Source organism: Hylobates moloch, unplaced genomic scaffold (genome assembly GCF_009828535.3).
Source record: "Hylobates moloch isolate HMO894 unplaced genomic scaffold, HMol_V3 SCAFFOLD_13, whole genome shotgun sequence".
Taxonomy (NCBI): domain Eukaryota; kingdom Metazoa; phylum Chordata; class Mammalia; order Primates; family Hylobatidae; genus Hylobates; species Hylobates moloch.
Genome location: NW_026652288.1, coordinates 105,584,629 through 105,610,009, shown reverse-complemented (window position 1 = coordinate 105,610,009; position 25,381 = coordinate 105,584,629). Strand labels below are relative to the sequence as shown.

At 40.0% G+C, this 25,381-nt stretch overlaps 1 protein-coding gene across 4 annotated transcripts in view; it reads right to left on the bottom strand.

The window, feature by feature from the left end:
• Positions 1–25,381, bottom strand: part of LMLN (leishmanolysin like peptidase) — a 91,790-nt gene that overhangs the window by 24,114 nt on the left and 42,295 nt on the right. The window contains exons 11-16 of one of the 4 annotated variants that reach the window (XM_058426649.1): positions 22,961–23,037; positions 19,199–19,309; positions 9,682–9,814; positions 5,630–5,789; positions 2,413–2,543; positions 1,337–1,426 (exon numbers count right to left, since the gene is read on the bottom strand). In XM_058426649.1, coding sequence (XP_058282632.1) covers positions 1,409–1,426; positions 2,413–2,543; positions 5,630–5,789; positions 9,682–9,814; positions 19,199–19,309; positions 22,961–23,037 — 630 coding nt within the window. In that variant the 3' untranslated portion in view covers positions 1,337–1,408. Of the gene's footprint in view, positions 1–1,336; positions 1,427–2,412; positions 2,544–5,629; positions 5,790–6,990; positions 7,681–9,681; positions 9,815–19,198; positions 19,310–22,960; positions 23,038–25,381 lie in introns of those variants that run through there. The other 3 variants (XM_058426647.1, XM_058426648.1, XM_058426650.1) reach the window with 3 other exon arrangements.

Below are 25,381 nucleotides of genomic sequence, written 5' to 3'. Positions count from 1 at the left end.
GCAGAGTTGGCTGGGTGAGGAGGTTAATGGGAGTGGGAGAAAGTGGACGGGATGTGGATAGATCAAATGAGTAAACATGCTGAGATGACAGGAGCTGGACTTCTCACTGTTGGTGAAGGCAGTACAAATATGAAAAGGTGGAACACTAAAATAAATGCTTTGGTATCAGACAAGGTCTCACACCAATGGAATCAAACCAACCTTACTGATGCAAACTCATGGTTACTTACACACACACACACACACACACACACTCACAGGCGCATGTACTGATACATATACATATATTTCCTACCTTACTAAGAGGGCCTGATGAGCTGGTATTCCCAATTCCCAACTGCTATTATCAATGACAATCAACAGTATAATTAGCACCCAGATCTTCGTCTCTAACACCACACTCCACTAAAAGTAATCAACAGTATAATTAGCGCCCAGATAGTATAATTAGCGCCCAGATCTTCGTCTCTAACACCACACTCCACTGAAAGTAACTGGAGGTCTTTGGAGAAATGGTTAATTCCATGTCAGGGGCAGACAAAGAACAAAGTGAGCTTAGAATATCCTGTGACAGAAAGAAAAGAAATATTCAGCCAGGCATAGTGGCTCATGCTTGTAATCCCGGCACTTTGGGAGGCTGAGGCAGGAGGATCAGTTTAGGCCAGGAGTTTGAGACCAGCCTGGCCAATTTTTCTACTAAAAATACAAAAATTAGCTGGGTATGGTGGCGCATGCCTGTGATTCCAGCTGTGCAGGAGGCTGAGGCACAAGAATCTCTGGAACTGGGAGGTGGAGGCTGCAGTGAGCTGAGATCGCACCATTGCACTCCAGCCCGGGTGACAGAGTAAGACCCTGTCTCAAAGGAGAACAAAGGAAAAAAAAAGTTAATTTGACATAAATTGTATGGTATGTAAAATATATATTGATAGTGCTATGACCAGGTCAGGCAAAGTGGCTCATGTCTGTAGTCCCAGCACTTTGGGAGGATGAGGCAGGTGAATCATATGAACCCAGGAGTTCAAGACCAGCCTGAGTAGCATGGCAAAAGCCTGTCTCTACAAAAAATAAGAAAAATCAGCTGGGTGTGGTGGTGTGCACCTGTAGTCCCAGCTTCTCAGATGGCTGAGGTGGGAGAATCGTCCGAGCCTGGGAGTTCGCGGCTGCAGTGAGCACGATCGCACCATTTCTCTAGCCTGGGTGACAGAGCAAAACCCTGTCTCAAAAAAAAAAGAAAAAAGAAAAGAAAAGAAAAAAAACAGTTACCAAAAAAAAATTTAATTTGATATGTAACTTTAATGATAAGAGTTAAATTTTCAGTTACAAAGGTCCGTTTAGCTGTTGCAGCTTATTCTCCATTTCTCAGGCTTACACTCTCCTCCCCGACATCCATTTGTAGGGCGCAGAAGATTCATTCCATTGGATGCTCCTAAGTCACAGGATGGCGACATCTTTACAAGTTCTTAATAAGGTGATGTAGTCATGTAATATCAGATGTGCAAATAAGATAATTAAGGAAATAGTAGGCGAGGCATGGTGGCCGCCATCTATAATCCCAGCACTTTGGGAGGCCAAGGCAAGAGTATTGCTTGGGCCCCGAAAGTTCTAATTAGCCTGGGCGACATAGTGAGACCTCTTCTCTACAAAAAATCAAACACTTAGTCGGGTGTGTGGTGCACACCTGTAGTCCCAGCTACTCAGGAGGCTGAGGTGGGAAGGTCACTTAAGCCCGGAGGTAGGGGATACGGTGAGCCGTGGCTGCACCAGCACTCCAGCCTGGCTGACAGAGCAAGACACTGTCTCAAAAAAAAGAAAAAGAAAAAGGAAAAAAAATTGTAGTTTGCCCTTTTTGGATTTCTAATTACAAAGGAAAAAATACCCTATTATTAATCAGCAACTGATTTATTAATTCTTTTTTCTTTATTTTTTTAGAGACAGGGTCTCGCTTTGTTGCCTAGGATGGTCTCGAATCCTGGGCTCAAGTGATCCTCCTGGCTCAGCCTCCCAAAGTGCTGGGATTATAGGCGTGAGCCACCACGTCCAGCCTGATTTACTAATTCTTATAAGCTATGCGGTCCTCAGACCTTTTGAAATAAAATTGTACGTGTTTTCCATTACAAAGTAATATTTGCTCAAGAACAAAATTACATATTTACCATTACTTCCTCAGAATATATGCCCAGAAGTAACATTACAGCAATTATATATATATTTTTAAGAGGCAATTTTTCTAAAGAAATGACAATATTTTCATAAAACAAGCATCCAAACTAATATTTACATAAACAAGATAAATTAAAGTATTGATCAGTAAATTAATGACATAAAATATGAAAATATAATTTAAAATATAAAACCATAAAAGAGAGAAAATCACACAATATTTGGCATAACTAGTAACAAACATAAGCTTACCTGATAGCATCCGCTCCCCCAGTCTGGGTAAGTCAGCTTCCTCTCACACTTCTCCATAACAAATGCTGATTTCTGAATCAGACAAACGGAATGAGGTCCATACTTCTCAGCGCCATAGTTCTTAAAAATTTCTGAGGCAAAGAAGAAAAGCCTCCTTAAAAATTAACTTTTGGCTCAAAGAACAAGAAACTGAAGCATCCCATTTTTATGATTAAAAGCTGCTTTAAAAATCAAACATGTTTCATGGATGGAAATTTTAAATTTAAAAAATTAGGATAGGCCGGGCGTGGTGGCTCACGCCTGTAATCCCAGCACTTTGGGAGGCCAAGGCAGGAGGATCACAAGGTCAGAAGAGGGAGGCCATCCTGACTAACACGGTGAAACCCCGTCTCTACTAAAAATACAACAAAATTAGCTGGCCGTGGTGGCTGGCGCCTGTAGTCCCAGCTACTCGGGAGGCTGAGGCAGGAGAATGGCGTGAACCTGGGAGGCGGAGCTTGCAGTGAGCCATGATCGTGCCACTGCACTCCAGCCTGGGCGACAGAGCGAGACTCTGTCTCAAAAAAATAATAATAATTAGGATAGACAGGATTCCAAACTCACACTAGGTTCTTAATAAAGGAATTAATGGGAGAAAATTACTGCATCAGACACAAGGGAATAAAACCAGGCCCAACGTTTTCTAGGTTAAATATATAGAAGAACTAGCACTAAGAATCCTTAGATCACTAAATACCAAGATAAAATCATCTTCCCTGGTGGTCTAAATGGGAGGCACCTCCAAATTACTCATGATAGGGTGAGGCCAAGTGCTTTATATAATGCAGACTTTTGGGGGGTGTTGCAACTTTTGAAAACTCTTATATCTTCAACTTGTGTCACCTCCTGGAAGTCCATAAATATTAGGCTGGTGCAGAAGTAATTGCGGTTTTCGCATTACTTTAATGGCAAAACCACAATTACTCTTCCACCAACCTAGTAAGATGCTGACCTAATCTCACATTGAGCACAAACCTGCAGAGGACGGGTGGAATGAAAGGCCTCTAATGGACAACGGACAAAGCTCTTAAACCCGAGCAATAATTTGCTCTCTTTAGACTCTTTACAATAAGTTTTATTTGGGGAAGTAGAGAGTTCAATGAGCTCATTTTAAAATATTATAAAGATAAGTGTTTTATGTCAGTTTTGACAAATCTTAATTATATAAGCTAAAAAACGCAAATTAGAATAAAATAGAATTCTTTACTTCTTTTGAGTATCAGAGTCTTTGAAAACTACAGTGAAGAGTGTCTAACATGGGGTTCAGGGCTGGACGTGGTGGCTCAAGCCTGTAATTTCAACACTTTGGGAGGCCAAGGAGGGAGGACTGCTTGAGGCCAGGAGTTTGAGGCCAGTCTGGGTAACATAGCAAGCCTCATCTCTACAAAAAATTTTAAAAATTAGTCAGGTGTGGAGGTGCATGCCTGTAGTCCTGGCTCTGGGGAGTCTGAGGCAGGAGAATCACTTGAGCCCAGGAGTTACAGGTTACAGTGAGCTATGATGGTGCCACTGCACTCCAACTTGGGTGACAGAGTGAGACCTTGTCTCTAAAAAATAATAATAATAATAATAATAATAACAAAACAGAATTCAGCAAACTGCAACCCTCAGGCCAAATCCTGGCACACTCATTCATGTGCCTATTGTCTGTAACTGCTTTCAGACTGTAACAGCAGAGTTGAATAGCTGAATCAGAAAGCTAGAGACTTTATGATCCACAAAGCCCCAAATATTTATAATTTCCCCCGTTACAAAAAAAGATTGCCAGCTCCAGCTCTAAAACAATAACACGTGATAGTGTATCTTTGGCAAATCCATAACTGACAGATCTGTGCATTTCTTTTGCTTTAATACGGAACTGCTGAGTGGTTCTAAGTTGTTAGGATATTTATTTATTTATTTATTTATTTATTTATTATTTTTATGTGAGATGGGGTCTCACTGTGTTGCCCAGGCTGGAGTGCAGTGGCATGATCTCGACTCACTGCAACCTTCGCCTCTTGGGCTGCTCAAGCAATCCTCTGGCCTCGTCCTCCTCCATAGCTGGGACCACAGGTGTGCACCATTGCACCTGGCTAATTTTTTGTATTTTTGATACAGACAGGGTTTCACTATGTTGCTCAGCTGGCCTCAAACTCCTGAGCTCGAGCAATTCACCTGCCTTGGCCTCCCAAAGTGCTGCAATTACAGGCGTGAGCCACTGCGCCTGGCCAGGACATTTATTAAATAGATGAATGATGGGGAAAAATGACTGCAGGAATCCAGTTACATCTGCCAAGTTTAAGAGTAAAAGGTAAGAATACAAAAATTTAGAATTTAAATGCCTTAGTCTGTAATAAAGTATGGAATGGGGGTGGGGGTTTGGAGACTAGGTTAAAACTTCTGATGAACAGAGAGAAAAACTACTTACTGCTCTTTCTTACATCAGATGTGAGAACATTTCTATTTACAAAGGTAATTAATATGAGCTGTAACTATTATTGCAGAATATCCAATTGCCATACTGTTTATTCCTTTGATATCTTGTTCATTTATATGTATTAAGAAGAAACAAATAATATGGTAATATATCTTACTGGCCATGAGACGAGAACATTGTTTTGATATCTGAAGAGTGACATGTTGCTTCTAACTTACATAAAATGCACATTCCCCATGAGAGGAGAAAGCAGCTTATCTGAGGTATTTTAATAAAAAGAGGCTGGCAATGGAGGATCTTGCAGTGACACAAATTAACTATATCACTTAGTATCTATCCGCCTATCTGGGAAATACAGTACTACCTTCCTTGTGTTTCTCATAATGTTTTCAGAAGAATAAAATGGTAAGAATGAAAGTGCTTTGCAAATGGAAAGTGCCATGCAGCTAGAAGGTATGACTAAAATATAGTGTGTGTGCATGCATACGCTACTAATCCCTTCGATGGGTCAGGCACAGTTGTAAGCACTTACTACATTAATTCATGTAATTCTCACAACTCTATAAGTATTGCCTCCATTGTACAGATGAAGAAACAGGCAGAGAAAAGTTAAGTCACTTCTTACATATGGATAGCAGCTGAACTATAAAGCAAATTCAGACAGTCCTGCTCTAGGGTCTGTGCCCTTAACCACGATTCTATACTGCTAATATATAATTTTAATATGTATATAATACTCCATTTCACTAGCTGACTAACCTGGTTGATTTTCCAATATTCTACAATCTGAGCTGCGCTGATATTCACCACTTAAATGCCAACTGAATTCCTGACTGAAAGGGCAATAGTCAGCAATTTCCACGGAGCCACCATAATAAGGCAAATCTTCTGCAGGTATTCCACTGAGTTCATCAAAGTACTGCAGAAAAGATATTGGGAAGACAAGAAAGTAAGAAACATTCTGTATAAAACTGAGGAAGTGCACAGGTAATTTCTTGCAACCCTCTAATGCCATATAACACAAGATACTAATGTACTTTTCTTCATCAATGGCACCAAGTAAAGAACACAGTAATAAACCAATAGAGGAGTAGTTTAAGGTTGCTATAGTTTTACAAATAAGCAAGGTAAGTAAATGAGTCTTAAGTTATATATTACAATGTTAAATTAGACTAATGTTTTAACAGAATGAAATAGTTTTAATTACATTGAGCAAAAAGAAGTTTTAAGAGTTGACAAAACACAGAACTAATGCATAAAGTTACATTTTAAATATATTTTTCAAGAGTTTTTAGGAGGCAGTTTATACGTTGTTTTGACAAACTTGAAAAAAATTAAAATCTGAGAAAATAAACGAGATCATATATATAAAATACTTTGAATACCAAAGGTACAAGGTACCAGATAAATTTTATTGTTCCTTTCTTTTTTAAATTAATTTTATGGCCGGGCATGGTGGATCACGACTGTAATCCCAGCACTTTGGGAGGGCGAGACGGGCGGATCACCTAAGGTCAGGAGTTCAAGACCAGCCTGGCAAACATATAGTGAAACCCCATCTCTACTAAAAAAAAAAAAAAATAGCTGGGTGTGGTGGCGCACACCTGTAGTCCCAGCTACTTGAGAAGCTGTGGCAGGAGAATAGTTTGAACCTGGGAGGCAGAGGTTGAAGTGAGCCGAGATTGCACCACTGCACTCCAGCCTGGTGACACAGCAAGACTCCATCTCCAAAAATAAATAAATAAATAAATAAGTAAAAATAATTTTATATGTTTTCACACCCCTGGATGCACCAGATAAATTTTTAAAGATGTCACATTTTCCACCAACTTACTGAGTTATATCACTATTCCTGTGAATATATTTGCTGTTTTATGGTATCTGAAGTATTCAGTGAGCTCATAAATATGTGTAGCAGCTTTATTTTAAATTAGCTTCTGAGACATCATTTCTGACAAAAGGTTCCTTTGTAAATGGCAGGTAAAGTTGAGGCTTTTTAAAGATAGCTTTGGCAACAAGAAACTTAAAGGTTTTCTTGTAGGATTTTAATGGGTTTAGGTCTAACATTTAAGTCTTTAATCCATCTTGAATTAATTTTTGTACAAGGTGTAAGGAAGGAATCCAGTTTCAGCTTTCTACATATGGCTAGCCAGTTTTCCCAGCACCATTTATTAAATAGGGAATCCTTTCCCCATTTCTTGTTTTTGTCAGGTTGGTCAAAGATCAGATAGTTGTAGATATGCGGCATCATTTCTGAGGGCTCTGTCCTGTTCCATTGATCTATGTCTCTGTTGTGGTACCAGTACCATGCTGTTTTGGTTACTGTAGCCTTGTAGTATAGTTTGAAGTCAGGTAGTGTGATGCCTCCAGCTTTGTTCTTTTGGCTTAGGATTGACTTGGCGATGCGGGCTCTTTTTTGGTTCCATATGAACTTTAAAGTAGTTTTTTCCAATTCTGTGAAGAAAGTCATTGGTAGCTTGATGGGGATGGCATTGAATCTATAAATTACCTTGGGCAGTATGGCCATTTTCACGATATTGATTCTTCCAACCCATAAGCATGGAATGTTCTTCCATTTGTTTGTATCTTCTTTTATTTCATTGAGCAGTGGTTTGTAGTTCTCCTTCAAGAGGTCCTTCACATCCCTTGTAAGTTGGATTCCTAGGTATTTTATTCTCTTTGAAGCAATTGTGAATGGGAGTTCACTCATGATTTGGCTCTCTGTTTGTCTGTGATTGGTGTACAAGAATGCTTGTGATTTTTGTACATTGACACCATTCAGGACATAGGCGTGGGCAAGGACTTCATGTCTACAACACCAAAAGCAATGGCAACAAAAGCCAAAATTGACAAATGGGATTTAATTAAACTAAAGAGCTTCTGCACAGCAAAAGAAACTACCATCAGAGTGAACAGGCAACCTACAGAATGGGAGAAAATTTTTGCAACCTACTCATCTGACAAAGGGCTAATATCCAGAATCTACAATGAACTCAAATTTACAAGAAAAAAACAAACAACCCCATCAAAAAGTGGGCAAACGACATGAACAGACACTTCTCAAAAGAAGACATTTATGCAGCCAAAAAACACATGAAGAAATGCTCATCATCACTGGCCATCAGAGAAATGCAAATCAAAACCACAGTGAGATAACATCTCACACCAGTTAGAATGGCCATCATTAAAAAATCAGGAAACAACAGGTGCTGGAGAGGATGTGGAGAAATAGGAACACTTTTACACTGTTGGTGGGACTGTAAACTAGTTCAACCATTGTGGAAGTCAGTGTGGCGATTCCTCAGGGATCTCGAACTAGAAATACCATTTGACCCAGCCATCCCATTACTGGGTATATACCCAAAGGACTATAAATCATGCTGCTATAAAGACACATGCACACATATGTTTATTGCGGCACTATTCACAATAGCAAAGAGTTGGAACCAACCCAAATGTCCAACAACGATAGACTGGATTAAGAAAATGTGGCACATATACACCATGGAATACTATGCAGCCATAAAAAAGGATGAGTTCATGTCCTTTGTAGGGACATGGATGAAACTGGAAATCATCATTCTCAGTAAACTATCACAAGGACGAAAAACCAAATACCGCATGTTCTCACTCATAGGTGGGAACTGAACAATGAGAACACATGGACAGAGGAAGGGGCACATCACACTCCAGGGACTGTTGTGGGGTTGGGGGAGGGGGGAGGGACAGCATTAGGAGATATACCTAATGCTAAATGACGAGTTAATGGGTGCAGGAAATCAACATGGCACATGGATACATATGTAACAAACCTGCACATTGTGCACATGTACCCTAAAACCTAAAGTATAATAATAAAAAATAAAAAATAAAAAAAGAGAAACTTACAGGTTATGGCCGGGCATGGTGGCTCACGCCTGTAATCCCAACACTTTGGGAGGCCGAGGCAGGTGGATCACATGAGGTCAGGAGTTTGAGACCAGCCTGGCCAACATGGTGAAGCCCTGTCTCTATTAGAAATACAAAAAGTAGCCAGACATGTTGGCTCACACCTGTAATCTCAGCACTTTGGGTGGCTGAGGCAGATGGATCACTTGAGGCCAGGAGTTCGAGACCAGCTTGGGCAACATGGCAAAACCCCATCTCTACTAAAAATATGAAAATTAGCCAGGCATGGTGGCTCGCAGCTGTAAACCCGGCTACTCGGGAGGCTGAGGCACAAGAATCGCTTGAACCCGGGAAGGGGAGGCTGCAGTGAGCTGAGATCGCACCACTGACTCCAGCCTGGGCGATACAGTGAGACTCTGTCTCGAAAAAAAAGATAAAAGATAAAAGATAAAAAGAAACATAAAGGTTAAATCAGAGATCCAGACAAGATATGTGGCGCCATTTCCTCAATCTTTCAGATCCCAGGAATCAAATCTCTTCCAAAGCAGGGTTTCCGAGTCTTCTAATTAACTGGATTAGAGTACTTAAGTTATTTTCTTTACAGATTTTTTTTTCTGTGTAAATTAGAGGAATTTAAATAGCAAGGCTTTGGAAACAATTAGAAAACATAAACAGGTAAAAACACACCAAATATTCAAATTCTTCTTGCCATTATTATAAGACACTGCTAGATTTTAACTAAGTGCTATCAATTAGGACATTAGTTATAAAGAAATGGAAACATTATTCCATTTTTTTCTAACTTACAGAAAACAAACAAGGCCTTATAAATTAAGAAACTTAAGAGAATCTACTCTTTTAGTTAAAATGGAGACTACTTTTGAAAAGCTGATTCCTGAAACTGTGCCCCAGGCCCGTTTTACCTGGTATTCCTGTGGTAAAGGCTTAGGGAACTTCTGCAAATTACACACGGCAACTGCTCTCTGGTCCTGTCTGCAAGTTAGCTGCAGTGGGTTACTTCTGAGCGTGTCACAGTAAGGGCTCAGCACCTGCCTCCTGCAAACAGAGAAGTACCGTGGTATCAGATTGCAAAGAAAATACCGCAAGTCCATTATGCAGCCAACAAATGGAATTCCAGATCCTGGCCTAAAAATACAAACCTTCATAATTAACAAATGGGATTCTCGGACAGAGATGGAGGCAAGGTCCCCTCTGCCCTGCAGCTACAAAGAGTGGAATTTTCTCTATTCAATAATCTGACAGTTTGTTTAATTGACCACCTTCACCAGACAATCTGATTTTCCTGTGCAAAATTAAGATTGTTCCATTAAATGCAATCTTGAAAGTATAATTTGAAAAAAGAGCATGTAAATTATCAAAAGATATCAGAATCTGTTGCACTGTCTTGCAAAAATAACCTTCAAACAAACCTGTAATTCTTAGCAGTCATCAAATTGACAATTGACAATATAAAAATTATATTAATATCACAATAGCAACTTTATAAATAAAATCTCAGTATTCCTAAATAATAGAAACCCTATTAATACCGGTCTACCAAACTGTAATAGAACCACTGACAATTTTCCTCTTCTTCCACATATTTCTTAAGGAAAAAAAAGCCTGTATTAAATATTTCTTATTTTAAGGAAAATTGATGACTTGTCTTATTTAAATGAACATGGTGTATCAGCATACATCTTTAGGGAGTTACAGCTTCCTAAGATGAAACATGTAAAATACTTACCACAGTCTTCAGCAAATTGGAAGCAGCACAGCGTAACAGGAAAGCAAAGGTTTTGAAGTCATCGCACAGGTCTGGGTTCAAACACCAGCACCAGCCGCACTTCTGTGGAATTTACTTAACTTTCCTGAGCTTCAACCACAAAGCACTCAGTGCCTGGCACATGCAGGCTACTCAATAAATTTAATTTCTGCTGTTTATACCATTTTCATAAAATCTTCATATAAGGCAATATTTTAACTTCCCATGATAAAGCTTCCAATGAATATGGAAGTTCATATTCCAATAGTTCTTAATCAGTTACTTTCTTGATATCATGAAAGTCATTTCTGTTTTTTGTCTAAAACCAAAAGGCATATTATATTTACTTTAAATTATATAAAATGAGTTTTGGCTAAATGAATAAAGAGGAAAAAAGATGTTAAAAGTTAGTGATTTTAAACATTCCGAAGTTAGAGCTGTCTAAGATTTGTGGCTTACAAATTCCAGAGAAGCACTGTCAAGAGAGTGGGAAAAGGTGTATATCTGTGCTGCCCAATATGGTAGCCACTAATCATGTATGTCACTTGAAAGGTGACTAGTTAACTGAGGAACTTATTTATTTATTTATTTATTTATTTTTTTGAGACGGAGTCTTGCTCTGTCGCCAGGCTGGAGTGCAGTGGTGCAATCTCGGCTCACTGCAAGCTCCACCTCCCGGGTTCAAGCAATTCTCCTGCCTCAGCCTCCCAAGTAGCTGGGACTACAGGTACATGCCACTACACCCAGCTAATTTTTGTATTTTTAGTAGAGACGGGGTTTCACCATGTTGGCCAGGATGGTCTCAATCTCTGGACCTCGTGATCTGCCTGCCTCTGCCTCCCAAAGTGCTGGGATTACAGTCATGGGCCACCATGCCCGGCCCTGAGGAACTAAATTTTAAATGGTATTTAACTAATTTAAATACAAGTTTAGCTACATGTGGCTAATGGTATCATATTAGACAGTATAGCTCTAGAGCCAATATTAACACCAAATGAGCTAGGCAGAGGAGTTGGGTGATTTATCAGTTTTAGTTGCTTCGAACACAGAAAGAACCTTATTTTAAGTAGGTGTAGATTCAAATGATTCAAAGAAGTATGGCTCTGCCTATGCTCACTCAACCAATCCCTTCTCACCCTGGTTTCCCAACAATGGAGAAGAATCACAACTGACGAAGCCCAGAAGGTAAGCGTCAGCTCCTGTGCTCGAGAACGGCTACACTGGAATCTCTAACATACATGCAGGCGGACTGGGTCTGTGGTGTCAGAAGATGGCTTCTATCCTGTAAATGATTCTGAACTTCAATGCCTCACAAGTGGGACATCTGAATGATTGTGACAGGGGTCAGCAAACTCAACTCTTGGGTCAAATCCTGACCACAACCTGTTTTTTTTTTCTGGTCGATTTTCTGTTTTTGAGACAGGGTCTCGTTGCCCAGGCTGGACTGCGTGGCACAACCATAGCTCACTGCAGCCTTGATCTTCTGGGGTCAAGCAATCCTCCCACCTCAGCCTCCCAAGCAAGTGGGACTACAAGCATGTGCCACCATGCTCATTTACTTTCTGTAGAGATGGGGAGATGACAGGAGCATGGCCATGCCCATTTGTTTTGCCTCTTGCTGTATAAAAGTAGAGGTAAGTAGTTGTGACAGAGATTTTAATAACCCTCAAAACCTAAAATATTTACTATTTGGACTTCAAAAAAAAAACCTTGCTCAAAGTGGCTTATGAATGAAAGGAAAGGAGAGAATTCAGGGGACCCACAGTTTTAGTTTTTAAGAATAAAGAAGTAGAAGTCCCTTCTGTTTCTGGTCTTAGGTGATGCTATAATAGAGACCAAAAGGGGAATAAACAGAGTTGCAACTGTTAACAGAAAAGTGAACAAACAAAAACCTCCCTAAGCTCTTGCAGCTGCAGTGTGAGTTACATACTTCCCTTGACACACTGGAACAGTGGTTCCCAAACACCATTGCACATAAAATCACTTGGGAATTTATTAAAACAAACTCACACAATGCTAGTGCTTGGCTCTTAGCACAGTCATGATTTAATTAGTAACCGGGGTATGGAGAGTTTTTCAAGTTCTCTAGATGATTTTCATAAGCAGCAAAATTTGAAAACCGCTAACTGGCAGGTCAAGCTGTAGGGCAGGGGTAACAAGCTGGGGACACCCAGAGTGGCTGCGGGTGCTTCCGGCTACTGCCTATTATCTTCACATTAGGGTTACAACTCAGAGGTCAGACTCCTTAGTAGAAACTACAAGTGATTTGAATTGCTTTATGACCTAACCTAGGTAAGAAAAGATGAGAATAGTATTTTCTTGTCTTTTTTTTTTTTTGCAACAGGGTCTTGCTGTCACCCACACTGGAGTGCAGTGGCATGATCACAGCTCACCACAGCTGTGACCTCCTGGGCTCAAGGGATCCTCTCACCACAGTCCCCAAGTAGCTGGGACTACAGGGCCAGGCCACCATGCCAGGCTAATTTTTTTACTTTGTAGAGATGGGGTCATGTTGCCCAGTCTGGTCTCAAACTCCTGGGCTCAAGCGATCTTCCCTCTTCCCAAAGTGCTGGGAATACAGGCATGAGCCACCACACCACACCCAGCCCACCAGGGGAAATTTTTTTCAAATATAAAAATAGAAATATAAGTACCACTTCTAATTCCTGGAAGATGGACTACATATGCTTTTCTCTATTCCTCCTTCTAAGTACAACTAAAAACCCAGACACTGTAAATTAAAGAAAGAAAGAAAGACTCTGAAGGGTGGAGAGAAGTCAGACTAGTTGGTAGAGAGAAGTCAGAGGGTTATGTGGAGAGAGGAGACTAGTTATGTGGAGAGAGGAGACTAGTTATGTGGAGAGAGGAGACTAGTTATGTGGAGAGTTATGTGAAGCGAGGAGACTAGTTATGTGGAGAGGAGACTAGTTATGTGGAGAGAGGAGACTAGTTATATGTGGAGAGAGTTATGTGGAGCGAGGAGACTAGTTATGTGGAGAGACTCTGAAGGGTGGAGAGAAGTCAGACTAGTTAGGGGACTCTGAAGGATGCAGAGAAGTCGGACTAGTTAGGGGACTCTGAAGGGTGGAGAGAAGTCAGACTAGTTAGGGGACTCTGAAGGATGCAGAGATCAGTCTACCGCTAGGGGAATCTGAAGCTTGACGGTTAGAGAGTCAGACCAATCTATGGGACCCCGAAGGATAGAGAAAAATCGGACTAGTTTAGGGAATCTGAAGGACAGAGAAACTCAAACTAGATTAAAGGAGACTCTGAAGGATGGAGAGAAGTCAGACTAGTTAGGGGACTCTGAAGGGTGGAGAGAAGTCGGACTAGTTAGGGGACTCTGAAGGGTGGAGAGAAGTCGGACTAGTTAGGGACTTCAGGACTCAAAGACTGATATGGTGGTGAATTCTCTCAACAACTGATAGACCAACTAGGCAGGAAATCAGCAAGGATATAGAAGGACTTAACATCATCCACCAACAGGATGTAATTCACATTTATACAACACTCCACCCAGCGTCAGAATGTACATTCTTTTCAAGTGCCCATGAAACGTATATCAAGATTGGCTGGGCACGGTGGCTCACGCCTGTAATCCCAACACTTTGGGAAGCCACGGCGGGCGGATCAGCTGAGGTCAGGAGTTCAAGACCAGCCTGGTCAACAGGATGAAACCCCATCTCTACTAAAAATAAAAAAATTAGCCGGGCATGGTGGTGGGTGCCTGTAGTCCCAGCTACTTGGAAGGCTGAGGCAGGAGAAGAGCTTGAACTTGGCACCAGAAGCTGCAGTGAGCCGAGATCGCACCACTATACTCCAGCCTGGGTGGCAGAGTGAAACTTCATCTCAAAAAAATTTAAAAAATAAAAAAAAATACATCAAGATAAGACCATATCTTGGGCCATAAAACAAACCTGAACACATTTAAAAGAACTCAAATCATACAGCATATATTCTCCAACTACAATTCAACAACAAAAAATGACAGAAAAATTTCCAAATATTTGTATAATAAACAACACACTTCTAAATAATCCATGGGTCAAAGAAGAATCTCAAAGAAAAATTTTTAAAAATACATTGAACTGAATGAAAATAAAAATATAACATATTGAAATTTGTGAGACAAAGCTAAAGAAATGCTGAGAGGAAAATTTATAGCAACAAATAGCTACATTAGAAACAGGAAATATCTCAAATCAATAATTTCAAAAATCAACATTAAGAAGAGAAAAATAGGCCAGGCACAGTGGCTCACGGGAGGCCAAGGTGGGCCGACTGCTAGAGCCCAGGAGTTTAAGACTAGCCTAAGCAATACAGTGAAACCCTGTCTCTACAAAAATACAAAAATTTAGCTGGGTGTGGTGGTGTGTGCCTGTAGTCCCAGCTACTCGAAAGGCTAAGGAGAAAGGTTCGCTTGAGCCCAAGAGGTCAAGGCTGCAGGGAGCCTCATGATCGCACCCACTGCACTCAAGCCTGGGCAAAAGAGATCTTGTCTTTAAAAATAAAACAAAGCAAAAAAAGCTAGGCATGGTGACTTACACCTATAATCCCGGCACTTTGGGAGGCCAAGGCATGCAGATCACTTGAGGTCAGGAGTTCAAGACCAGCCTGGCCAACATGGTGAAATCCCTACTAAAAAATACAAAATTAGTGGGGTGTGGTGGTGTGCGCCTGTAGTCCCAGCTACTTGGGAGGCTGAGGCAGGAGAATTGTTTGAACCTGGGAGGCGGAGGCTGCAGTGAGCCAAGACTGTGCCACTGCACTCCAGTCTGGGCGACAGAGTGAGACTCCATCTCAAAAAATAATCATCATAATAATAATTAAATAAATAAACCAAAAACAAGCAGTGGGAAGGATATAGCAGGCAGCAGAAATCAATGAATTTGAAAACAAAAGAAATAGAAGACATCAACAATACAAAAAGCTGGTTCTTTAAGATCAGTAAAATTGGCAAACCTCTAGAAAAAGATAAAGAGAACATACAAAATTACCAATATCAGGACTGAAAAGAGATATCCCAACAGACCCCATAGGATGAACACCCCATCCTCCATGATGAGATTATTTCACAGTGTATGCCTATATCAAAATATCTCCTTTACCCCATAAATATATACACCTAGTATGTACCAACAAAAATTACAAATTAAAACAGACCCTACAGATGTCAAAAGGATAATAAGGGAATACTACAAAAAACCCTATACATATAAATTTGAAAACTTAGACAAAATGGACCAATTCCTCAAAAAACATGTTACCACAATTCATACACTATGAAACAGATGATAAGAATAGCCCTGTAACCATTAAAGAAATTTAATTCACAATAATTCACAATTCTAAGACTTCCAAAAGGGAAATCTCCAGGCCCAGATGTTTCACTGGAGAATTCTACCAAACACTTAGAGAAGAATTAACATCAATTTTATACAGTCTCTTCCAGAAAAATAGAAGAGGAGGAAACACTTCCTAGTTCGTTTTATAAAGCTAGTATTACTCTGACACAAAAACTAGACAAAGATGGTACAAAAAAGAACTTTTTTCTTTTTAAAGAAAATGATCGGAGATAGAGGAATTACAAAATGATAAAGGAATCAGTACTCTATGAAAATATAACAATCCTAAACATGGGTGCACCTAACTATAAAGTGTCAAAATACATAAGCCAAAATGGATAGAAGTGAAGATGAAATAGATGAATCCATTATTATCACTGCAGACTTGAATATCTGTTTCTCAGAAATGGACAGATGCAGCAGGCAGAAAATCAGTAAGGACATAGTTGAGCCCAACAGCACCACTAACGAACTGGATATAGCTGACTCTACAGAAACAGCAGACAACGTATTTTTTTCAAGCTTACACGGTGCATTCACCAAGACAGACCACATTCTGGGCCATGAAACACACCTTAACAAATGTAAAAGAGAACTCATACCATGTTCTGCTCTAAGATTACAACAATGGAATTAAACTAGAAATCAGTAACAGAAAGACAGCTGGAACATCTCAAAATAGCTGGAAATTAAACAAAGCACTTTTTTTTTTTTTTTTTTTTTCTGAGACAGAGTCTCGCTCTGTAGCCCAGGCTGGAGTGCAGTGACGTGATCTCTGCTCACTGCAAGCTCCGCCTCCCGGGTTCACGCCATTCTCCTGCCTCAGCCTCCCGAGTAGCTGGGACTACAGGCGCCCGCCACCATGCCCGGCTAATTTTTTGTGTGTTTTTAATAGAGACGGGCTTTCACCATGTTAGCCAGGATGGTCTCGATCTCCTGACCTCGTGATCCGCCCACCTCGGCCTCCCAAAGTGCTGGGATTACAGGCTTGAGCCACCGCGCCCGGCCAACAAAGCACTTTTAAATAATACAGTGGTCAAAGAAGAAATCTCAAGAGAAAGTTAAAAATATTTTGAACTTGAAGTGACACAAGAGTTTTGAATTAAAAGAAAGAGAAAAATATTTTGAACTGAATCAAAATAAAAATAAAGCATGATAAACACCTCATCATATACTGGGATTTATTACTTCAGAGTATTATATAAATCATTTTTTTATTTATGTAGAGATGGGGTCTCACTCTGCTGCCCAGGATGGAGTGCAGTGGTGCAGTTATAGCTCACTGCAGCCTTGAGCTTCTGGGCTCAATGATCCTCCTGCTTCAGCTTCCTGAGTAGCTGGGACTACAGGCATGTGCCACCACGCCCACCTCATTTTTGTATTTTGTTGTAGAGATGGGCTTCCATAATGTTGTCCAGGCTAGTCTTGAACTCCTGGGCTCAAGCAATCAGCCTGCCTCAGCCTCCCAAAGTGCTAGGATTACAAGTGTGAGCCACCATGTCTGGTCATAAATAATAATTTAAATCAAGCCAATATTATGACAGGGGAGCCCATTATTTGCTCATTTAGTAATAATTATTATGTATTTCATAAATTTTCTTCTTCTTACTATTTTTTTAAAATCTCTCTTACTGGAAGGATATACCTGTTTTTCAAAATGTGTCAGATTTGAAAAAGATCAAGTTTAACTGACATAATATAATTGTTCTGAGAGCCATACTGATTAATTAAAGGTAAAATAATTGGGGAAAAAAGAGAAAACTCCAGATCTATATTCATCACAAATATAAAAACAGAAATCCACAACAAAATAAAAGTACATAGAATTCAGCAACATATAGAAATAATTATAAGCCATGACCAAGTGGGGTTTACTCCAGGAATGCAAGGGTGATTTAATATTCGAAAATCAACCAATGAAATCCACCATATTAACAGGCAAAAAAAATCACTTGATTATGCATATCAACTAAAGTAGAAAAAGCACTTGACAGAAGGCAATATCCATTCATGATTAAAGCTCTCAGAAACACAAGAATAGAGAGCTACTTCCTCAACTTGATAAAGAACATGTATAAAAAATCTGCAGCTAACATTATATTTAATAATGAAAGACTGAATGTTTTCTCCCATGTTTATGGATTGGAAAACTCAACACAGTAAAAATGTCAATTCTCCTCAAACTGACACACAGGGTTAATGCAGCTCCTAGCAAAATCCTTGCAAGTTTTTTGGCAGATACAGACAAGATGATTGTAAAATGTAGATGGAAATGCAAAGGAACCAAAACAGCCAGAACAATTTTAAAATAAAGTGGAAAGAATCAGTCTACCCAATTTCAAGACTTATTAAATAATTACAGTAATTAAGGACTGTGTGTTATTGGTGGAGGCATAGACACATGGATCACTGGAACAGAATAGAAAATGCAGAAACAGAAACAGATCACCACAAATACACGCAATTGATTGTTTCTGCCAAAGGCACAAAAGCAATTCCATGAAGGAAAGATAGCCTTTTCAACAAATGGTGCTAAAGCAATTGCCTATCTGTACACAAAGAAACAAACTTTGATCTAAGCCTCCCACCTTATACAAAACTTAAGCCAAATGAATCATGGACTGAAAACTTACTCTATACATATATATCTGTATAGATGATATATAGATGTCAAACTTACTCTGTATGATATATATCTGTATAGATGATATATAGATAGATGTTAAACTTACTCTGTATGATATATATCTGTATAGATGATATATAGATAGATGTCAAACTTACTCTGTATGATATATATCTGTATAGATGATATATAGATAGATGTTAAACTTACTCTGTATGATATGTATCTGTAAAGATGATATATAGATAGATGTCAAACCTACTCTGTATTTTTTAAAAGCTTGCTAGGTGATTATGATAATGCATCTGAATTTGGAAACCCCTATTCAAAAGTGCTTTTTTGTGATATTGAATCAATATTTGCATCTATATTTACAGGTGCATTCTCTGAAGAAAACACCACAAATGACAGAGGAAACAAAGGGTCTGTAAGATATATATATTTATGAGTTATAATAAGCTGAAAAGAAATGCCCATGGCTCTGGGCCCCTCACTGTGGATCCCTTTGGTATATGATTAAAAACTACTTACAGCTACTTCTTACAATATTACTACCAACCATCTATAGATGGCTTTCTATGTATCTTAAAATTGAACTGCTCAGACTACATTTTGAAAATAGTTAGCATTTTAGGCTTAGGATAAAGAATAAAATCAGAAAGGAACTGTGTAGTCAATGACACTGTGAGGAAATGCATTCTTACTTTTGTCTCTGCTGATCAATCCAGAATTTACAGCTCTTCCTGACAAAGTCACAGCCCATTCCTCGGCCCCAGTCTAACTTCTCAGCCATGCTGTAATTTGCTTTATACCAGCTGTGGAATAATTCAAACAAAGCAATTTTTATTGCTGTCCTTTTAAAAACAACTCTAGCATAACAATTGAGAATCTCAACAATGAGCACATTAGGACCTTAAGAGAGATTTTGGAGGCCAGAGGCCATCACCGTAAGTGATCCTTCACAATGTTCTTGCCGCACAGGGACTGCTGCACAAACCAGGCTTATGATGGAGGTATTAAATACTTTTATACTTTTACATAAGTATAAAATTTCTATTGTAATTTTCACTTTATTTTATTTTGAGACAGGGTCCTGCTCTGTCACCCAGGCTGGAATGCAGTGGCACGATCCCAGCTCAATGCAAGCTCTGCCTCACAGGTTCAAGTGATTCTCCTTCCTCAGCCCCCCAAGTAGCTGGGACTACAGGCGTGTGCCACCATGTCTGGCTAATTTTTGCATTTTTAGTAGCGATGGGGTTTCACCATGTTTGCCACACTGGTCTCGAACTCCTGACCTCAGGTGATCCACTCGCCTTGGCCTCCCAAAGTGCTGGGATTACAGGTGTGAGCCACTGTGCCCAGCCTATGTCCAATACTTTTTAAACGTCCTAGCTGGGCGCGGTGACTCACACTTGTAACCCCAGCGCTCTGGGAGGCTGAGGCGGTTGGATCATTTGAGGTTGGGAGTTCGAGACCAGCCTGGCCAACATGGTGAGACCCTGTCTCTACTAAAAATACCAAAAGTTAGCCAGATGTGCAGTGGTGTGTACTTATAGTCTCAGCTACCTGGGAGGCTGAGGTGGCAGGATCACCTCAGCCCAGGATCATGCCACTGCACTCCAGCCTGGGAAATAGAGTGAGACCTTGTCTCAAGAAAAAAAAAAGTTCTAATAAGAGAAAAAAGAAAGCACTGATTGAGTTTCCAGACAAATTTAACTGAGGGCAATCAATTTGTTTTAGTTTTTATTTATTTTTAGAGACAAGATTAGCTTGCAAAAGTTATAAAATTATACGAAATCGTCTCTTACCTGTGTGTATTATATTTTGTTCCTTTAGCATTATCAAAACAGTAAATAAAAACATAGGCTCAGGGCTGGGCACAGTGACTCACACCTGAAATCCCAGTACTTAGTGAGGCCAAGGTGGGTGGATCGCTTTAGCTCAGGAGTTTGAGACCAGCCTGGGCAACGTGGCTAAACCCCATCTCTATAATAAAAAAAGTAATAAAAAAAAATATTGAAAAAAATAGGCTCGAAAGTTGGGGAGATAAGAATTATCCCCTCCACTTGTACCACCTTACTGCAAAATCAAACAAATGTGTAATGTAGCATCTTCCAAAACTTGTCTCCTGTCAAAGAACAAAACTCTCACTCAGAGAGAAACTGAAGGGGCCGTGGTGCTCCAATGCCAAAATGCCTGCAACTTCTGCAACTACAATGTGAGTTACGCTACCAGCTAAGTTGGTATCGCAGCAAGGTCAAACTGTCCAGATAGTGACAGGTGCCCCTAATGTTGTGCACTAGCAATTATTTTAGCAGTGCTCAGGTTCAGAAGCCCTTAGCCCTATGAATAAAATGTGGAGTAAGTAGACTCCTCTGTGAAGGTACGTGTCGATGAGCGCAGAATATCGTATCGACGCTGTTATTCCATCCCCAGGTGGGCACTCCAGCTACACATCATGAGACCTTCCTGATAACCATTTCTTTGCAGCTCTTTCTGTATTCGCAGTCAACAGGTATTAAGCATTTGTCACATGGTAGGCACTTTGTTAAATGAAGGCTACAGTAGTGAATAAATAAACAGAACCTGCTCTCATGAAGATCACAGTCTAGTAGGGAAGACAGATATTCCAAAGGAGAAGTAGATGATGCTAACAGGAACACAGTAACAGAAAAACCTAAGTTAGTCTGAAGAATTCGGAAAGGTTTTTCTGAGGAAGCAACTTTAGCTCAACTCAGAAGGATGAGCACTAGTGAGGGAGTAGGGGGGGATTAGAAACAGAGGGTTTCTGAGTATTAGTGAGTTGTGAAGTCAACTTAGTGGATCTTGATTAACATTTCTTTCTCTCTCTTTAAAAACTCAATACAATAGAAAACTCAATACAATGCACTGTAGGTGATAAGGGTAAGTATTGTTTCGTGAGGCTTTAGCTCGGGTTTTTATATGATGCTCATACTTAGTTGGCACTCACAATGTGCCAAGCGCTGTACTAAGAGCTTTACAGATATTAACTCATTTAAGTCTCATAAAACTCAATGAGATACGCTGGGCACGGTGGCTCACGCCTGTAATCCCAGCACTTTGGGAGGCCGAGGTGGGCGGATCACCTGACATCAGGAGTTCCAGACCAGCCTGGCCAACATGGCGAAACCCTATCTATACTAAAAATACAAAAATTAGCCGGGTGTGGTGATGCACACCTGTAGTCCCAGCTACTCAGGAGGCTGAGGCAGGAGAATCGCTTGACCCTGGGAGGTGGAGGTTGCAGTGAGCCAAGATCACACGACTGCACTCCAGCCTGGGTGACAGAGCAAGACTCCATCTCAAAAAAAAAAAAAAAAAAAAAAAAAGAATAACCTCTATGTGTTTAAATCCTTTTACCTCTTTGACCTCTCAACAGTGAAGGTAGTGTCAATAATTTTCATGGTTTTAATATCACCTCTACCATTAATTTTCAAATTTGATTCAATTTTCTAATTTTCTCTCAGGCTGTCTTAGAAAGAGTAAGAGGTAACAATGCTTCTACTAAAGCAGCTTTAATGTTTTTTATATGTAGGGGTTGTATAAAAGATTTCATTTAAAAACAGTATTTCTGCCAGGCGTGGTGGCTCATGCCTGTAATCCCAGCACTTTGGGAGGCCAAGGCGGGAGGCTTGCTTGAGCCCAGGAGTTTGGGACCAGCCTGGGCAATAGAGTGAGACCTTGTCTCTACTTAAAAAAATAAACAAAACAGTATTTCATGGCTTTACCTGAAAGTTCAACTGTTTATAAAAACAATTTAAAAATTGTTTAGTCTTTCTTTTGTAATTTAAAAAGTGGTTTAGTCTTTCCTTCATAATTTAAAAATTGTTTAGTCTTTCCTTCATAATTTAAAAATTGTTTAGTCTTTTCCTTCATACTGGCTCAGCCTCTGCTTATTCGAAAACAAATCCTATCAGGGATTTGTCCTAATTATTACTATGTCTCGGGGCCTCAAACATTCATTGAGGCCAAGTGAGGTGGCTCAGGCCTGTAATCCCAGCACTTTGGGAGGCCAAGGTGGGTGGATCATTTGAGCCCAGAAGTTTGTGAACAACGTGGGCAACATGACAAAACTCCGTCTCTATTAAAAATACAAAAAATTAGCCAGGCATGGTGGCACGTGCCTGTAGTCCCAGCTACTCAGGAAGCTGAGGTGGGAGGATTGCTTGAGCCCGGGAAGTCCGGGATTAGTGAGTCCAGATTGCCACTGCACTCCAGCCTGCGCAACAGGAGTGAGATCCTATTTTAAAACAAACAACAAAAGTATTTATTGAATGAATGAATGAATGAATGGAGTTGGTATGAATAATGGACAGCTAACTGTACAAGATTCAAATAAGTATATTTTGCTTCAGCATAAAATGTCAGCATTTTCTTAAGCTATGAGCTCAGTATTAATTTCATTTTAATAGACAATTCATATCCTCTTGTCACAGCTGTCTTACCCGGTGTCCTCCATTAATGCCAGAGTGATTCGAGAGAGTACTCGATTCTGAGTGTGAGAACCAGTCATCGCTTCATTCTGAAAATCACCAACAGAGTTTAATTAGACTAGATTCTCTGCAACTCCTAATACTTTCTGTAATTCCTCTGATATATATATATATTTAAAATGTTTCAACTGTGAGAGGCTGACAAGACATTCACTTAAAAGTGGTGAAATACATAAACCTTTAAGATGACTAGACTGAACCTTGAAGTGAAATCTATTTTCTACCCTAAGTGCTTCCATTGTGTTCGATTCCCTTGGAATGGCAGGCAGCTGGCATTTAGAACTCTGTGATGAATGAAGATAAATCTATATGGAAACAGAAATACTACAGAAATATTATACTCTCCAGGTAAAGCAAAGTGGGTGACTGAGGCAAATGCACAGATAATTTGGGGTCAGGGAGAACAGCTGTCTGAATTATACTGAAAATGTTTTCATCACCTTCAACTCTGTGATCACAGAAACGTGCTAACATGCAAAACAACTGGGACCGAATCGTGGGGTAAAAGGACTTCCTTGAAAGGTCTAAAATATCACCATGCTCTACCATCTACCCAATATTTTAATTCATATCATACAATTCCTATCAGGAGGTCACCTGATGATGAGGACTTCACTGCCTCTTACAGAGCTTATTTCATCTTTGGACAGTTCTGAGTGTTCTTTAAATCTTTCCACTGAACACCAGATGGCCATCTCAAGTACTGTGATACCATGCTTAAAAAAAAAATAGTTCAAGGACACAAATTGATTTGAGAGAAGTTAATGAAATTACTACTGTCAGCGCTTCTGCTGAAAAGCACAAACATTTTCATTTCTGGCCAATCTACAGTTTTCTAAAGGGAGTCACTTGAGAAAATTTCTTAAGGAAAAGAAACCACACTTCCCATGGGAGGAATAAATGTGCGTGTCTTCCATAAGTTTCCATCATTGCTACTTTGTGGTCACCTAGACAAGAACAGTAATCACAAGCATTAATTTCATTCTTTCCATAATTTTATTAACTTTAGGCATGATGTATATACGCTGCAACTATCTATTTAAGCAGATCTCTAAAAATAAAAAGATACCGGTTTCTATTTGGGACATATCTTTCTAAGCCAGGCTGGTCCTCCCATCTGTCTACTGTGGTCTTGTGCTCTGGTACTTGAGCTGCATGGGAGGAGAGAGACACAGATGACAGCCCTTCCACTGCTATGTGGAGCCCAAGAGGAATGCCTGGCTCTGCTGTGCTGGCACACTGTGTGTTCCTTCTAATATCCTTCTCGAAGGGAATCTTTTCCCAACACGGCTTGATTAGGTCCTGTGAGTTTGACTGCTTAGTTGAATCTAAAAACACCAACTGAAACCCCATCCTGGGTATCACAGATATAAATAAGGTGCTCATTACATTCTCTAAAATACAAAATTTAAACCATGAACTGTGTTCATTAACACAGAACGGTTATGCTACATTCATATAGAAAAAATGAGTAGATCCAAGTATACAGTTTACTCTGTGAAAGCGTGTGTTTCTGCCATGTGAATGAGCTCATGTGAAATTTGTAAATAAGGGAATGGTATCAGTATAACAACGAATCACGTTGGTTCATTGATTTTTCCCTGCATGTGACTATTTTGTGATGAAGCCTAAACACCAAGTATACTAAGACAGCCAAACACAGCAATACAAAAATGCTGTACTGTGTATACTGTGCTGCTCGGTGTAGCCAGCGGCTCTGCGTGCAAGTGTTTACTGTATGGTTCTCACAAGTCTATGTACATTTTACCCCTGTCCTCAATACTCAGATTTACAATCCCCCATCCAGCTACCATGGGTTATTATTACTGCTGATGTTGAAGGTAAAGAAATGCTAGAGTAGCCAGGCGTGGTGGTGCACGCCCGTAACCCCACACTTCGGGAGGCTGAGGCGGGTGAATTGCTTGAGTCCATGAGTTTGAGGTCATCCTGGGCAACATGGTGAAACCCATCTCTACTGAAAGTACAAAAAGAAAATTAGCTGGGTGTGGTGGCACATGCCTGTATTCCTAGCTACTCAGTAGGCTGAGGTGGGAGAAGCATTTGAGCCCAGGAGGTTGAGGCTGCAGTGAACTGAAATCATGCAACTGTACTCTAGCCTGACCAAGTGGAGTGAGACAGAAAGAAAGAAAAGAAAAGAAAGAAAGGAAAAAGAAAAGGAAAAAGAAAAAGGAAAAAGAAAAGGAAAAGGAAAAAGAAAAGAAAGGAAGGAAGGAAGGAAGGAAGGAAGGAAGGAAGGAAGGAAAAAGAAAGGAAGGAAAAAAGAAAGAAAGAAAGAAAAGAAAAGAAAGAAAGAAAGAAAGAACAAACACACAGACTAGAGTAGGCTGGGTGCAGTGGTATGTGCCTGTGGTC